Source organism: Ambystoma mexicanum, chromosome 12 (assembly GCF_040938575.1).
Source record: "Ambystoma mexicanum isolate Mex_15411 chromosome 12, UKY_AmexF1_1, whole genome shotgun sequence".
Taxonomy (NCBI): Eukaryota; Metazoa; Chordata; class Amphibia; order Caudata; family Ambystomatidae; genus Ambystoma; species Ambystoma mexicanum.
The window spans coordinates 302056806-302072875 of NC_090936.1; the positions used below are offsets into that span (position 1 = coordinate 302056806).

Here is a 16070-nt window from a genome sequence, read left to right on the forward strand (position 1 = left end):
GAGGTAGCCACTGCCTTTGATTCACAGCATTACAATAATGTACTATGTGTGGATGTCCTAACACTAAGGCGCGGAGCAGCCTCCTGAAGATTGGACATGGACAGTCCAGACTCCAGTCGGAAGCGCTAGCCACAGGGAGACCCTTTGTGTCATTTTACTCAGGAATCTGCGATCATTCCGTAAACTGGCCCTGCTGAAATGGAGTCACCCGAGCCACCATTTTGACAATCATGAGAAAAAGATTGCTGCTGCTGTAAAAGGCCTTCCCAAAGACTGGTAAGGCTTTCACCACTCCTCCAAAAGTGCGGAGATGATGTCTCATGGGGGGGGGTGGTGTCTGAGACGTACAGTCGATGCACAGTGACTCTGGCGAGGCTCGCTTGGAAGAGAGACGAAGAGAGGGAAGAGGGACTCACGCATGCAAAAGACAGCAGCATCCCCAGCTCCCAACCATTTTTGTCTTTAAGGCAGGTGAAATCGCCCGATTTTGTTTTTGGCGGGTGAGAGGCCCATTGGAATGAATGGGCGTGCAGGAGGCTTGGCGGGTGAGTCAGCCCTTTACAAGGCGGGTGACACCCACAAAAAGCGTGTGAGTTGAGAGCTATGGTAGCATCCTATCTGTTTGGGTCGTTCTAAACCTGCCTTCCCGTCACCTATTTCAGTGACCAATGCATGAATAAAACCACTCCATCACTCACTCACTAATATGGGATGGATGGAGGGCCCAGGAATTGCCCCATAGATGAAGAGTCTGACCAACAAGACCAAAGCTGCGCCAGCCTTTCACCGTGAACTTGCACGAAGGGTCTAGGGTCACACAGAGATCAAATATCACCAGAAAAAACGGAGGGAGGCCCAAAGTACCAAACAAATACAATAGGAGCAAGGGAAACATAAGCAGAAGACGCCAGGCCCTTGGACAGCCTCTGCAATTCCCCGCCTCCCCGCCCCTCTACCCCCCAAACGGCCATCAAGCATGAAAGTGATCAGTGCTCATAGGGCAGTGAAGGCTGGTGGGCAAAGTGGAACCCAGACAATCGCTATGCAACCAAATCAAGTGAAGGCAGATGGTTCCACTCCAGTTACTTAATCAGAAGCCAGTGCCGAGTCACCAGAGCCAACCCAAAGTCATGTGTTAGAGCAACAGCTGATCTGTATTAAACGAGATTAACTCACAGTGCCATGGTGGAAGGCCTGGGATTATTTTAATGTACTTCCAGCGCCCGCACAAGCCGTCAGCACAATTACGGCCCTCCGTCGTGAATGACTGATCTACAGCCACAGCTAAAGAGCGCGCTGCTCAGGGGTCTGGGCGCTTCTCGGGGAGGGATTTCCATACCATCAAAGTGCTTTTAATGGGCTCCCCGATTAGACCGCAAAGTCTGCTTTGCAAGCACAGAGGAGTCGGGAAGAAGGCTGCCTGTCCAAGAGGATTTGGTCGGTTGTCACTTGACAATTCGCAGCTAGAAACGGGGGGGGGGGGGGGGAGGTGGGGATCCAAGGGAGTGAGGGGGGTGGGGGGGATAGGTAGCGCTGTCACTACTTAGGAGAATCTTAAAAAAATAAATAGGGTGCAGATGCTTTCTGAATACAACCAACTGCTGTATCCGCAGTTGAATTCAATGCGCTTAACAAATGAGGGCAATTTAGCTAGGCTTGCAAGGAATAGCTCGCGTCACTTCGCATTAGCGTCCGGCTGAGTGTTAAAGTCATTTCTACATGGGGAGCAGAGGCAAGGAATGTGTGCTGCGAGCATCCTTTCAAGAATGCTTAAATATTTGAATATAAATTCCGTTCTGCTTGTGATCACTCCTCCGTGGAGCTGACACTCGGCTTCCCCTCTCAAGGCGGTGGATCCGCACGCGCCATCCTTCTCCACCATAATGATGTGTGCGTCTTCTCCTCAACCATGCACCAAGGACCGGCAGCCACACTCTGGCTGGACTCGGTTTTTAAGAAAGCTGTCAACTGTACTGAAATATCCATATGCGTATCACATATAGAGTGATAATAATGATAACGCGGTTTCTAAAGCACGTTCTCACTTAGCACCTCAAAGGGCCTCATTACACGGTAGGAGGTAACCATGGCGCTATTAGCGCCCTGGCTACCCCTTACCGCCTTCTGGGTCTGGGTCTGGGTAGGCGATATGGGGACTTACCGGGACATTCCGACCCTGGAGGACCCGGGTAAGTCCCCATGCCAATTACCATTCCCCATTCGAGCCCCCATAGGGCTCAATGGGAATGGGGAAGGCGCTAATAACGGTTACGCTGAAGTCCCTCAGCGGGTCCCGTCCGTAACGTGTGGTCTGACCACACATTAAGGACGGGACCCGCTGAGGGACCTCGTAGTAGGGCGGTAAGAGATTACCGGCACTCGTGCCTTTACCGGTGCCGGTAATCCCTTACCGCCTACCGTGTAATGAGGCCCATAGTCTTTGTAATAACAGATGTACTCATGTTATCGAGATCAGAAGGATGAAAGGCTGAGTTGGCCCACCAGCATTAGAACCTATGACTTTTAGGATGGACAGTGATTTCTGGAGGGGATGGAGAAGTTCACGGGGCTATTTTACACTGGAGGAAATTGATCAGCTGCAATAAATACTGAGCGCGCAAATATATGAAATTCATTTTCTCTTCAAAAAGCTGAACCCCGACTAAACAGTTCAAAAAGATTGGGAGGCAAACAACAAAGCAAGCTAGCTTGATTTTAAAGTATTAGTGTGGTCAATAATGCATGTTTCAGTGTTTATTGCAATGAATGTAATTAATGTGGATGCTTACCAATCCCCACCCAACAATTGAAGGTGGTCTGATGCTTTGGCCAAAATGTCTCTCCGCAGGTTTCCCTGAAACTTTTGCAAGGTGTGCATAAAAACAGTTCAACAAGGGCTCAAGTCGAGGTCCCACACGGGTGGACGGCGTCCGCCCACTTCTTTGAAAGGCCGGACGCCACCCCCCCTTAGGTGTGTAAGGAATTTTATTTAAAAAAAAAAAAAGAAAATCACAAAAAAAATGTACTTATTTCATCACGGCCGGGAACCGAACCCAGGTCACGTGATTGGTGCGTACCTTTCAAATTTAGCCGGCAATGTAATAATAAAATCTGTTCTCTTGGAAAATGCTTTATTTGGTTGGTGCAATTTCTCAGCCGTGAAAGACAATTTGAATGGAAGTTGCATATTTCGTTTTGGGATTGGTTCAGTTACAGTGACGTCCCTTCCCTGAGCATGTGCCACAGTCCGCCCACTTTTTTTCTTGTTGTAAGGACTTCCAGCCCTGGGGTAAACGTGGCTTGCCCTACAACCAAATTACATGATGTCACCAGCTCTGACAGATCTCATGAGCGGATTCTGAAGTATCTGGACGAAGTTCGCCCAAACTGTACACAGCAACTGATTTTCAAGCATTGAAGAGCAGCAAAAGTCGTGAACTTTGATTGAAATGATGCCTTGGTTTTTCTAAACACACTTTCGATCTCTTAAAACCGAACAATTAGGAAATGCACAAGCATGAGGTTTGTCTATAAAAAAAGGCCTCCTTTCAGTAGTGCTTGATCTTTCAAACACCATTTTCAATTATGATAAAGTTGCGCTCAAAATGTCAAACTTGAGCGATGAGACATGTATCTCTCTGACAGGACACTGCTTTGGGGGGAAATAGGAGGCCGTATCTCCAGCACATAGCTGGAGGTATTTCCCCCAGAGTGATGCAAGAGTTATCACTGGCAGAATTACCAGGGGGTAATTCCTGAAATCCCAAAGGGAGTCCTCAGGAATACCAAAATGGGGAATAACACTGGGGTAATTCCTCCAATCCCAATGAGAGTCTTCGGGGGGATACCAAAATGGGGAATAACATGGGGGTAATTCCTCCAATCCTTCAATCCCAAAGGGATGGCAGAGAATTCAAAGTATTTACCTGAATTTCCTACGGCATTAATGGTAAACGGCTCATTCGGCCAACTCTTAATCAGGACCTAAGCCCTTGATGACTGGGATGCCAAGCAATGGGGCAGGAGGGCATTTTTCAACGTGACTTGGACATAATGAGACTTTGCCAAGTGTGATATGAAGAGCAGTAAAGGAGGATGGGAGGAGGCCGAAGACTCATTGGGCATCATTACGAGTTTGGAGGTAGCCATGGTGCTATGAGCACCATGGCTGCCTCCAAACCGGGCTCCATTACCGGGTTCCTGCAATGGGGACTTACCGGGTCATTCCGACATAGGAGGACCCGGTAAGTCCTCCTTGCAGGAACCATTCCCCATTCCCATTGAGCCCCCATAGGGCTCAGTGGGAATGGGGAGGGAGGTAACAACGGGCACATTACAAGTGTGCCATTGTTACCTCCCTCTTCCCCTCGCGGGACCTGGAAAAGACGTCTGGTTTTACTAGATGTCTGATCCGGGTCCCGCAAAGGGGACCTCGTAATCAGCCCTGACAGAATGAAGGGGGCCGGTCCCATACCGGCCCCCTTAATTCTATCAGTGGCAGGGTCGTAATGAGGCCCATGGACTCCAAAGCAGCATCACAAGAATGCAAGGGCACCGCAAGATAATTACCCGACACGTAGCTCTGAAAGGAAGTATTGCTGTCTAGTGTATGTAGCCAGGAAGAGAAATCATGAGGGCAGTGACTCATTTGCAACAGGAGACAACCTTTTCTTTCCAACCAACTGACAAGTCAAATAATGAAATACTTAACAGGCACAATTCGCTTGAAACTTCTCAACCAAATCAGGAATCCCGTACAGGACTAGATTCTGTAATTTTTGACAAACTGAAACAAAGCAAAAAGCCACACACGTGTAGCCAATGCCCGCTATTGAAGCTTGCTTGGTCCCATTGCCCTACCACACCTTGGATTAAATCTTTAAGCCTTGGGAAAAGGGATAAGACTGTGCACCAGACTGGCAGTGTGGCAGCTCAAGGAATCCATGAACGCCTTAATCATGGAGAGGGCTACCACCCAACAAGTCAGCAAATGCTTCTTCTCTCGCCTGCGCGCCCTACAAGGATACACGTCTAGAAGAACATGCAAATCAGCATCCAGTGGCAACAGAGTTCTAATCCATATGATCTCGCTCGACCAATTTGCAGGCACTCAATTTGACTGTGTTCAATTCTGAGAACAAACAATCTGTGAAGGAACTGAATATAGGAGCTCCTCAAAGGGCAGAATCAACTTTCTGGATACAGTTTAGTGATAATTCATAGACCTGGAGTCAGATCTGGTTCTTTGAAACCCCACCATAGCACCGCCAAGGTTTTGGCCATGACAAGGGGAGCTGTAGTGCACAGACAGTGCATGTTAAAATGTATAGCTTTAACATTGTTACGCATTTCAACATGCACTGGCTACGTCTGCTTCCCTTGAGCCAAGTTATATAACCTATTCCTTCTAGCAGATATGCCTGGGAGTCTTGGACTAGGAGTCCCATGATCATGCGCCATTCATTATGCCATCTAGGGATGAGGGGAGCTTTGGCCCAATGCATCTGGTGAGTCAAAGGTTACACACCACTGATCTATGGGAAATTCACGGTGCAGGCCCAATTTTAAACAGGTAGACATATATTGGTATAACAGCTGTCCACCAAGAAAAGGAAAAAAGTTCTCTCAGCAGTGGCTGCATGTATCGCAGTAACGCGGGGCAACGGGTGCATATAATAAAAGGAGGGCTGGGAATCGGGATACTGACTTGGGAGTTTACCGTACAGACTTCAGCTCTCTCATTGGTGCCTGGGCCAGCCTATCCCATACCAGGATGCTAGCGTTAAGCAGTACTGTTGCCACTGAATCTTGCAGAGATCAGCAGTAGTGGCAGCTATACCATGGATGCTGACCCACAGCTGACCACTGAAGGACTAACAGGGGTTTTCCATTCAGTTATCTCCATCAGGATCGTGTGAAGAAAACTACACAAATGGTTCTGCGCTGCAGGCCAGCCACACGCCGCTGGTGGGAATGTGCTGCACTTACAACACTGTTTAAGTCAAACACATAACACAGATGCAGGCAAATGTGTAACAGCATTAGGTGATGGGAGAAACTAGAAAACACATACACATGTATTCTTCTTTACCACAGTGATTGACCAGTCCCAAAAGAGGGTTCCTCAGTACAAGCAGCAGGCAACAAAGTGGCATTCAGGGCCAGACTGTGGGCACAGAAAGCAGGCCCAAAGGTTAGCATGCATGGGCACATTTTATGCATTGAAATCTTTCTGGTGCATACTGGGGACCTTGTCACATGCATGGTGGTGCGGTGTGATGCAGCAGATCACGGGGGAGAAGGCCCAGTTCCACACTCAGGCCCGATTCATGGAATTGTCTGCACGCTTTAAAGTGGCTTTTCACTGCCGACGCAAACCCTGATTCATGGAACTGTGCAAAGTGTATTTTTGCAGTGCAAAGTCATTTTGTACTGTAGAAATGACTTTGCACTGACTGCACTGCAAAAATACACTTTGTACAGTTCCATGAATCAGGGTTTGCGTCGGCAGTGAAAAGTCACTTTTCACCAGTGCAAAGTCACTTTGAACTGTGCAAGACATTCCATGAATCAGCCCTTACTTTGTCACAGACTTGCATTAGACTAGAGGTTTAGCCACCCCATAACACACACATCGCCTCTAAAATAAGCCTGTCTGGATCCTTGCGCTAGGCACACACTTATAGACTAGGGTAGCAGGAGGTTTTACAAATTCTCACAGACAACTTTCCCTGAAAATATATCACACTCATCCGGGTGTGCAATGTATCCAGTATTGCCGCCCAGGGCAATTTGACACATTTAGATACGTCAACGATATAAAGACAAGACATCAATCATTGTTAACACTTAACAGCAGAGCCTCGGTGTCAGCAAAGCAGATGCATCTTGAGAAGCTTGAACATTTCCAAATCCAAAATTCATCCCGGCACCCCGGGAAATGATATCCATATATTCCCTACCACACAGAGCCGGCAAAAATCTGCCCGGTCCTAATCCTTGCTGGCAAGCGGCAACAGCAACGCTTTGCCAGACTTCCACGCCATCTCATGTAATTACCCTATTCTTCCAGACCATATCTCCTGGAGCAGGCGGACTTCTGGGGGAGGATCGGAGACGAGCCCCAGGGAAAATCTAATGATGGGAACGGACCTCCTGGGAAAAACCAACCTTTTCTGTCCTGCAGTTATTCAAGCCCAGACTGTTCGCCATTGCCACCTTCCCGTCGAGCACGTGCTGTTCCCTCCGAAGATGCTCTTTCATCTGTCGGGCCTCCTGAATAGCCTTGGTGACAGCCTCGTGGTCATTTAAATAGCCTGACGACGTGATGGACGAGAGGATATCTGCAGGGGACACAAAAGCAAAGGTTTAGAAAGAGTGCTGTGCTTGATGGCTGTGTCCTCCTTGGACATCCCTGGTGCGTTTCCTTTTAAACCCATGCTTTATTGACATTTCAAAATTCTCCAACAGATCTATCCATGAGAAATGTGTCCTATATGAGAAATGCCCGCACCTCAATGAGAACTTGTGACATGTTGATACAGGAATAACTGAGATCCACACTCCACCCCGTTCTGCTACAGCACATGTGCATCTCGGTTAGAGTGTTTAGGTTCTCGCAGCCAACCACCATGAAGTCACGACCACTGGGCCCATTTCAGGGCCCATTTCAGGGGATATGGAAACAGTCAGTTCAATGCAACTCTTCTCTGATAACATAATACATGCAACATTATGAATGTTGATGGAAATGTTTGCTAGTGTGGCATACTTGGCATCAATTGCAAAACAAAGCCAGTTTAGGCTTCAGTGTAAGCATGGGGTGGGCATTTTCCAGACAGCACCATAATGATGGTGCTTCAGCATATTATTGAAGTGCCTGGCCATCTTATGCCTAAATAAGAGCCAACACGGTTGGGTTGTTTTTAACATGGATTCAGTACAAGGAACACATGCAGGGACCCCATTTATTACTTACACATTTGGTGGCTGAAGGCATACTTGATCAAGACATTTGTATTACTCCAAGAACTGCTTTAAAGCTGAAATTAAGCTATTCACTCTCAAACGACTGCTCAGTGAGAACATTGCCATCTCCTTAAAAGCACAAAGCTAGCTCCAAAAGATCACAGGGGCATGTTATGTTTTGGGTCGGGGCGGGGGGCAGGTAGTGGGTGGACATGGCCCTAGGAAGTAGCGTGGCCAGGGACGATCAGTGGGTGGGTAAAACACCAAACAACAACCCTAGGCTCTGTGCTCCTCCTGACACCCCATCGCCTTCCTACCCTTCACTTCCCATTCTAATAGTTTTGCTGGTATCCAGTGATACTGTTGCCTGGGAAAAGGTCACCAGGTCCCCAAATGTGCACTCCCAGCAAAGATCAAGTTCTTTCCCCAAATATTCTACGGATAGAGTAAGATTTTTTTCCCCCTCCTAGAATATGGCGGGGGCGTTTTCAAGGGGTGCAGGGAAAAAAGTCACCTATCTGGTGACTTTTCCACATGGAACCATGTTGCGTCATGTCGGCGCGTACAGTACAACCTAAAAACCAAAACAAAGCAAATCTAAATGGCAAACAGATTTACTCTAAGTTTGAATAATCACTACCCCAAGAGCGGATTTTACATTTGGAGATGGTGGGCTACAATGTGGGTCTACAGTTTGCAGTGCTATAGATTGTGGTGTTGCACGTTTCTTGGTTTCCCATCTAGTGTGGTGGCCCCCAGGCTATCGTAGCTCCAGCGTGCGCTTGCAGACTGAGCTCCATGTTTAATCACTGCAGCTGAGCAATGTTTAGCCAGCACTTCAGCCGATTCAAATGCGGCAGACAACGTGTGTCTGTGATCATGACACAATCTGTTGGCCAAAACTCTTCTTAATTTAGTCAACTTGTAGGTTTACAGGGCAGGGCAGCTTAGCACTTTGCACACATTCTTTGGCATTACAGTCGCCAGCAATATGCCCCAGCCACCTGAAGGACGTTCATGAAGCCACATGGCCAATTACAATTTCAGCTGGGTAAACACAGACATGCAGCAGTGAGGTACAATTAAAACAAAAACATCACGCCAATGAGTTAAGAGGTGAGACCAAACATCTTTGTTTTTTGAAGGGGCTGACACAGGGACAAGCTTGGATTGGCCAATAGAGCAACACTGCAGTGCCTCAAGGGATGGACCCAAGAAGCAAGTGCGGGTCAATTTTCAGGGTCAACATGGGTCACTTTTAAGGCTTAGTGCATTGTGTAAAATATTGTTGCGGTATCATGTGTAAGAAAATGCTCCATTTCCCACCAGGTTTCTCCAAAATGTGCCCCGAAATAGAGGAGTAACGCCATTGAGCTGACCAGTTTAACGAAATTCCTGAAAAGACCATGGCATGAGCTTAATAGCCCAACTAATCTACACGCATCTCCATTGCTAAACCATGCCACACCGTTAGCACATCACATAGTGTCCCCATTTTACCAGTGCAATTCTGCATAGTGGTCATTCCTATTGGTGCTGGCCGCAGGCTATTTTTGGGGTGTGCATGTATGCACGGCCCTGGTTTCTGATATGCATGGGCCTGTATGAAGAAATTAGGTATAAACTACATCAAAGTATGATGGTGACTGACACGTGTGAAGGGCCACAATGTACTGTGGCGATGCAACTCTGCTGCCGCATTGAGGTACATTGAACAGGATGCGGGAAAACATCTTTTCACCCTGAGTTAGAGAAGGACCGGCATTAGATTCTGCAGTGCCCTGGCCCGCAAATAAATAATGTGGCACCCCCTCTGCGTGCTCCCAGTAATGCGGCACAGGTCGGCACCACATTTTTCAATAGGCACAGCATGCACCCTATTGTTATTAAATGTGCTCCACTCCCAAGAGTAGAACGCATTACATTTCAATAGGGCGCCTACCGCACCTTCTCCGACCACGCCAGCTCGGGGGAGACCTTGAAAGACTTCCTCGAGTTGGCGTGGCAGGGTTGTAATGGCAGGGTACCCCGGGCGGCCGCCCTGCCCGCCTGCCTTAAGGCCCGCTCTGCCTCAGAGGCCTTGACTGACAGCTGGAATTTGACTTGCATTTTTGGGCCTGATCATCCAGTGGTCTTTATAAGACCACACATACTCCTCCTTTTAGGTGCCAGGAGCCATCTGTTTTATCGGTTCAGCTGCACGCTACAGTTTTAAATACGTTAACGCAATATCTTATTGCAGGGATATCACAGCAGTGGCACAGCAATGCATGCAGCGGAATACCTCAGCAGTGTCTCTGGCAATGCATGCAGCGGAATACCTCAGCAGTGTCGAGCGGAATACCTCAGCAGTGTCGCTGGCACAGCAATACATGCAGCGGAATACCTCAGCAGTGTTGCTGGCACAGCAATGCATGCAGCGGAATACCTCAGCAGTGTCGAGCGGATTACCTCAGCAGTGTCGCTGGCACAGCAATACATGCAGCGGAATACCTCAGCAGTGTCGCTGGCACAGCAATGCATGCAGCGGAATACCTCAGCAGTGTCGCTGGCACAGCAATGCATGCACCAGAATACCTCAGCAGTGTCGCTGGCACAGCAATGCATGCACCAGAATACTTCAGCAGTGTCGCTGGCACTGCAATGCATGGAGCAGAATACCTCAGCAGTGTCGCTGGCACTGCAATTAATGCAGCGGAATACCTCTGCAGTGTTGCTGGCATTGCATTGCATGCAGCGGAATACCTCCTAGAAGATATTTTGGACCCGGGTGTATCGCCAAGGTGGGACTGGCTTAGACATGCTGCTGAAGTCACATGGGCTGCATAAATTAAACGGACCCTTTCTATGTTGTCGCTGCACATCTAGGGAGAATTGCACTTCCCAGGAGTCGTGACAGTGCCAGAGAGCAACTTTGCTGCAAGGTTCATTGATGACAAGCAGATAAGCGCTGTGACTTTGAAAGCAGGCCTTATTCTCTAAACCCAGACTGACATTGTATTTTGATACCGGCCGATAGTGACGTGCACAAGTGGGATCTTGACCCCTACAAAAATAGGCAAAGAACCTCCCTGTCTTGCAGGTATCAAACGGCACCGTTTCCTCGGTTTCTCTGTCGGTGGAAATATTTAAGAAACCACCGAAGGGGGCAGTCGAGCGCAAGAGATGGGCCGGGCTCCCGAGGACTGCACAGATCTCACTCGGCCGCTAAATGCTGCATCACGGGGTCTGGGACTTTTGATCTCCCTCTCATCAACCCGGGCTAGCAAAAGTCATTGGCGAGGAATCATGCAAGCTGGAGGTCAAATCCTCTGGAGAGACGCACGTTGCAGACCCCTTGTGTAAGGGGACTCCCCCCCCAACCCTGTGCCGCCCTAGCATAGACCCACAATGCAACCAGCACAGCTGAACCAAATGTACCATGATTGAATTATCATAGACGTAGGAATGATTTAAAAGTAGGAAATGTGTGTTTTGTTGCTATGTTGGCACAGGCAGAGCACAATAAAGAATAGCAAAGGGAAGAAACAAATGAACTACTGGAATGGTCAACCCTTTTTTTCTTGTTCAATAGTCTGACATCAATGCACACACCGCTAGGCAGCAGAGTAGATGGCAGGTGCTTGGTATGACATCAATGCACACACCACTGGTCAACAGAATAGATGGCCCGTGCATGGGCTGACATCAATGCACACACCACTGGGCAACAGAGTAGATGGCCCGTGCATGGGCTGACATCAATGCACAAATCACTGGGCAGCAGAGTAGATGGCGGGTGCATTGTGTGACATCACACACCGCTGGGCTGCAGAGTAGATGGCGGGTGCATGGTGTGACATCAATGCACACACCGCTGGGCAGCAGAGTAGGTGGCACATGCATGCTGTGACATCAATGCACACACTGCTGGCAGCAGAACAGATGGCGTGTGCATGGTGTGACATCAATGCACACACCACTGGGAAGCACAGTAGATGGCGGGTGCATGGTGTGACATCAATGCACACACCGCTGGGTAGCAATAGAGTGGATGGCGGGTGCATGGTGTGACAATGCACAAACCGTTGGGCAGCAGAGTAGATGGTGGGAGCATGAAGTGACATCAATGCACACACCACTGGGCAGCAGAGTAGATGGCGGGTGCATCGTGTGACAACAATGCACACACCGCTGGACAGCAGAGTAGATGGCGGGTGCATGGAGTGACATCAATGCACACACCACTGGGTAGCAATAAAGTGGATGGCGGGTGCATGGTGTGACAATGCACACGCCGTTGGGCAGCAGAGTAGATGGTGGGAGCATGGAGTAACATCATACACACCGCTGGGCAGCAGAGAAGATGGCAGGTGCATGGTGTGCCATCAAAGCACACACCACTGGGGAACATTGTAGATGGCGGGTGCATTGAGTGACATCAATGCACACACTACTGGGCAGCAGAGTAGATGGCACGTGCATGGTGCAAGAGATCAGCATTATGGCTGCACCGAGCATGCTGAATGGATGGGGCGAGTGCCTCTCTGACAGATAACAAGCTTTATGGGCACCAACACTGATAGGATTAGAGGGCTTAAGCGCGCCAGCTAAACATGCAATTTAATGATAACAGAACGACCAATGTTGCTTAGCTATCTATACACAAGGCCATCAGACGGTGTTTGCACATGTACCAAATGTTCTCAGAGGGATCCATGTAGAATGGTAGGGCCTATAGATGAGGTGCGGGATTTTCGGGCACCCTATAAGTGCTTAGGGGTAGCCCCTCTCTGGCTAACCGCTATCCAGAACGTGCAATGAGACAGGTAAGAAACGGGGGCGTTGATATGAGGCTCAATCGAATCAGATCATTTGGCGCATCGTGCCAGATGGGGGGTTTACGGACAGACGGCAGGCACTAATCACACACAAAATGACCGGCTTGCCTCAACATGCTGCGTGGATTCCAGCAAACTTTACACCCTAATCCATTTTTAGAACAAAAAACATCTGGGGCATAAATCCTCTAATCTGCCAAAACACGCGATTAAATCCGCTGATTTGTTGAAAAACACAAAGATTAAAGAAAGGAAATAGAAAATGGCTAACTGCCGTGGTAGGAAAGTGTTATTAATACTCCCTTTTTGTCTCAATTATGAACGTCGTGTTCCTAAAGAGCCTCGCCTAATCATGTCAGATTACACATCCTCGTTGCTTTGCAAGATTCTTCCATCTGATCCACTTGTCGCTAGAAACCGGAAACGCGCAGAACGGTCTTCCCGGCAAGCGCATGTCGGCACAGGGAACTGGTGTCAGAGCACCCCCACTATGCACCACAAAAGCATTTCTGGTTTTTCACCAGGGTCTTGCTGTGCTTGGAGCACGGTTTGTAAATGATTCATGCCCGCTCTGAAGGTCTTTGTGACCGGGAGCCCCGTTCATCTCAGGTCGGTAGCGACCATTTCATGAAAAACGGACGGCCAAGAACCCCAGTTGGCGGTGCACCTTTTTTATACTCACCCACAGAGGCATTGCTAGGGGGGGTTGCTTAGGGGGCTATAGCCCCGGGTCTTTTGGTTGTAGCCCTGGGTAAAAGCTCAGGGACTACAACCTAGCCCAGAGTCCTGACATTAGTGCAGCCCCGGATCTTTTCCAGATTTAGCCACACCCCTGCTCATCCATGGCAAGCTTCAAAGCCGGTAGAAAGTTGGTGCACGTCAGGCAACTGAGGCAAAGACAGATAAAGATTTGTTGAGGATCAAACGTTTAAAGGGGAAGGGATATTTGGAACTTGGGTCTGCTGGACCAACACAGTTGTTTAGACAACACATCAAATCTCTAAAACGTACTCTGTTCTTGCCACTCATGCAGACACTTCTATCAAAACCATTAGAGTTATTGTCCTATTTTACAAATGCACAGATAGAAGGCACAATAAGACATTTTGGCCTGTTTTTAGGTTGTCTCGGTTTTGGCCGGCAAGGGAACGGAGGCCGAGGGAGAAGGTCCTTTGCCCAGGATCACACGGTGTTGGCAAATGTGGCATGCAGAATAAGAACACAAATCCCCACGGCAGCGAAGTGTGTCCTAGGATCTGTGAAGGAGCCTAAGCACATCAGTCCATAGTCATTCAGTGCAATAGATGCCTGCACTGTGTCTATGGAGCGCAATGACTCCAGTGCAATCCTAATACAAGCAATTGGAACCGATAGTGTTTGGCAGGATGTCATGGGACTTCATCCATTTGTCTTCCCTCATTGTAACTAGAATACAAATCCGGCCAGAAGAAAGGTCTATACCCATCTACTTGAGATATGACTATCGAAGCCTCTGCAGGCAGATTAAGCAGTATAGCTAGTTATCAGGACTGGCTACAGCAAGGGTTTCAACTCTCATAGGCACGGATTAGAAGATGATTTTAGACCCCCTGATTTGCCCTTGGATGCCCTTAAAGGGCATTTCACTTCAGCCCGTTTCGTTACATCCCAAACAAAACCAAAAAACACCACCCCACCCCTGGTGGACAACAGGCTTACATTTATTGAGGGCCCTGTTGCTTAGGCAAAGCAAGATGAAGACACGCCACTTTTCAGAAGTTCCAGCCATGCTGCTTGATTTCGCGAGCTGGAAGCCATACCCAGCATTAACTTGGGTTTTCCCAAGTATTGCAATCTTAGAAAAAAAAGCTTGGCACCAGACTGCAATTAATAGCACACTCTCCGTATGTTTTGTGATCGCTGCCAAAAAATTGGCGCGAGGCAAAAGGCTTAAAAAGACATGAGTAGAATTGAAATGATCGCTCTGCGTGGTGCAGGCCATGGCTCATTATACTCAGAAAAATAGAACGGAAATGCAGGTAAAGTAGACGGCAATATGGTGCTGCGTTTCCCTCCGAGCGCGGATCATTAAGGTCCTGTTTAATGAATATTACAGCCAGATTTGTAGTGAAAGTCAATAGAGGACTTCACATACAAAGTTTTTTGCAGAGGCATTATTACATTGAGCATGCGTGGGGGATCCCTGGAACACCCACATTTTTTTTCATTTTTACAAGGGGAGCAGGGTACATCCCCGCAACCCGTCCCCATACATAATGTCACCATGCGTCTTTGAGTGGCACATTGTGTGTCTCCTGCCCTCCAGGTCCGACTGCAAGCTGTACACTTCGGTGTAATAATGGCTATGTCATAAGTTCACACCACAGCAGAAATGCATTTACGATGGAAGATGTGTCTCCTTTGTCCATCTTCATTGGACGAAAAACATGGTCAACCTTTCCAGGACGGAAACCTGGGAGCAGCTGGTCCCGAGCGGGGGCTCAGCCCACTGAGCAATCTTAGATGCCACTTTTGACCATTACTTTATACTGATGAGAGCCACTCGTGCATCCTGAGGTGTTGACATGCCGCAGCAGTCCAGTCCTGACATGCACTGTAGTGGGGGAATGTAAACCCCCAAAGCAGCCTCCCTGTGTATCTGGTTTGTGTTATTTATAAAGTACAAGCAATTGGCCATTCCCCCACATGGAATGCCAGGGTCTAGTTTTTGAACTACAACTCCAATGAATTCCCACTGTACTGGCTAGGGCTGATGTGATTTGTAGTCCAAAACATCTGGATAGCCATAAAATGCAGACCCCTGATTAGTGCCGGAATTTACCTTTGAAAAGCATGCAAGCTTTCTCTGAACCCATTCAATCTCCATATTATTTAGCCTTTTTATTGGCCACATGATAGACAAGTCAGCAGGCGGGACAAAAGATCAAATGAAGGCATGGTGCTTCCATTTTTACTGAGCTGTATGTGGAATTGACGTATGCGTCCATTATAAGGAAGTAAAACACGATTCTGCAGTCGGACCGTGCCTGAATACTTCTAGGAGTGCCGGAATGTAGTAAAAGCTCCAGGCTGGTCTACAGGGACAGCTCGAGGTTGCTTGCCTCAATCCATCATAGTGTGTCCAGCCGCACCTGTCAGGAGCACTAGTGATACCCCCCTCACACACACACTATTTCGCATCGAGTATAGAAATCTCTTGGGCAATGCAAGCTCCACCCTGCCTCGACCTGGCACTATATCCCACCTGGCTTTCTGTACAAGATTACGCAAGGGTTGCGTCGG

The 16070-nt window shown here is 48.4% G+C and overlaps 1 protein-coding gene across 4 annotated transcripts in view; it reads right to left on the reverse strand.

Moving 5' to 3' along the window:
* Positions 1 to 16070, reverse strand: part of SOX5 (SRY-box transcription factor 5) — a 624232-nt gene that overhangs the window by 92408 nt on the left and 515754 nt on the right. For all 4 annotated transcript variants that reach the window (XM_069628460.1, XM_069628461.1, XM_069628459.1 and 1 more), the window contains one exon: positions 7171 to 7343. In XM_069628460.1, the coding sequence (XP_069484561.1) occupies positions 7171 to 7343 (173 nt within the window). The remainder of the gene's footprint in view (positions 1 to 7170; positions 7344 to 16070) is intronic.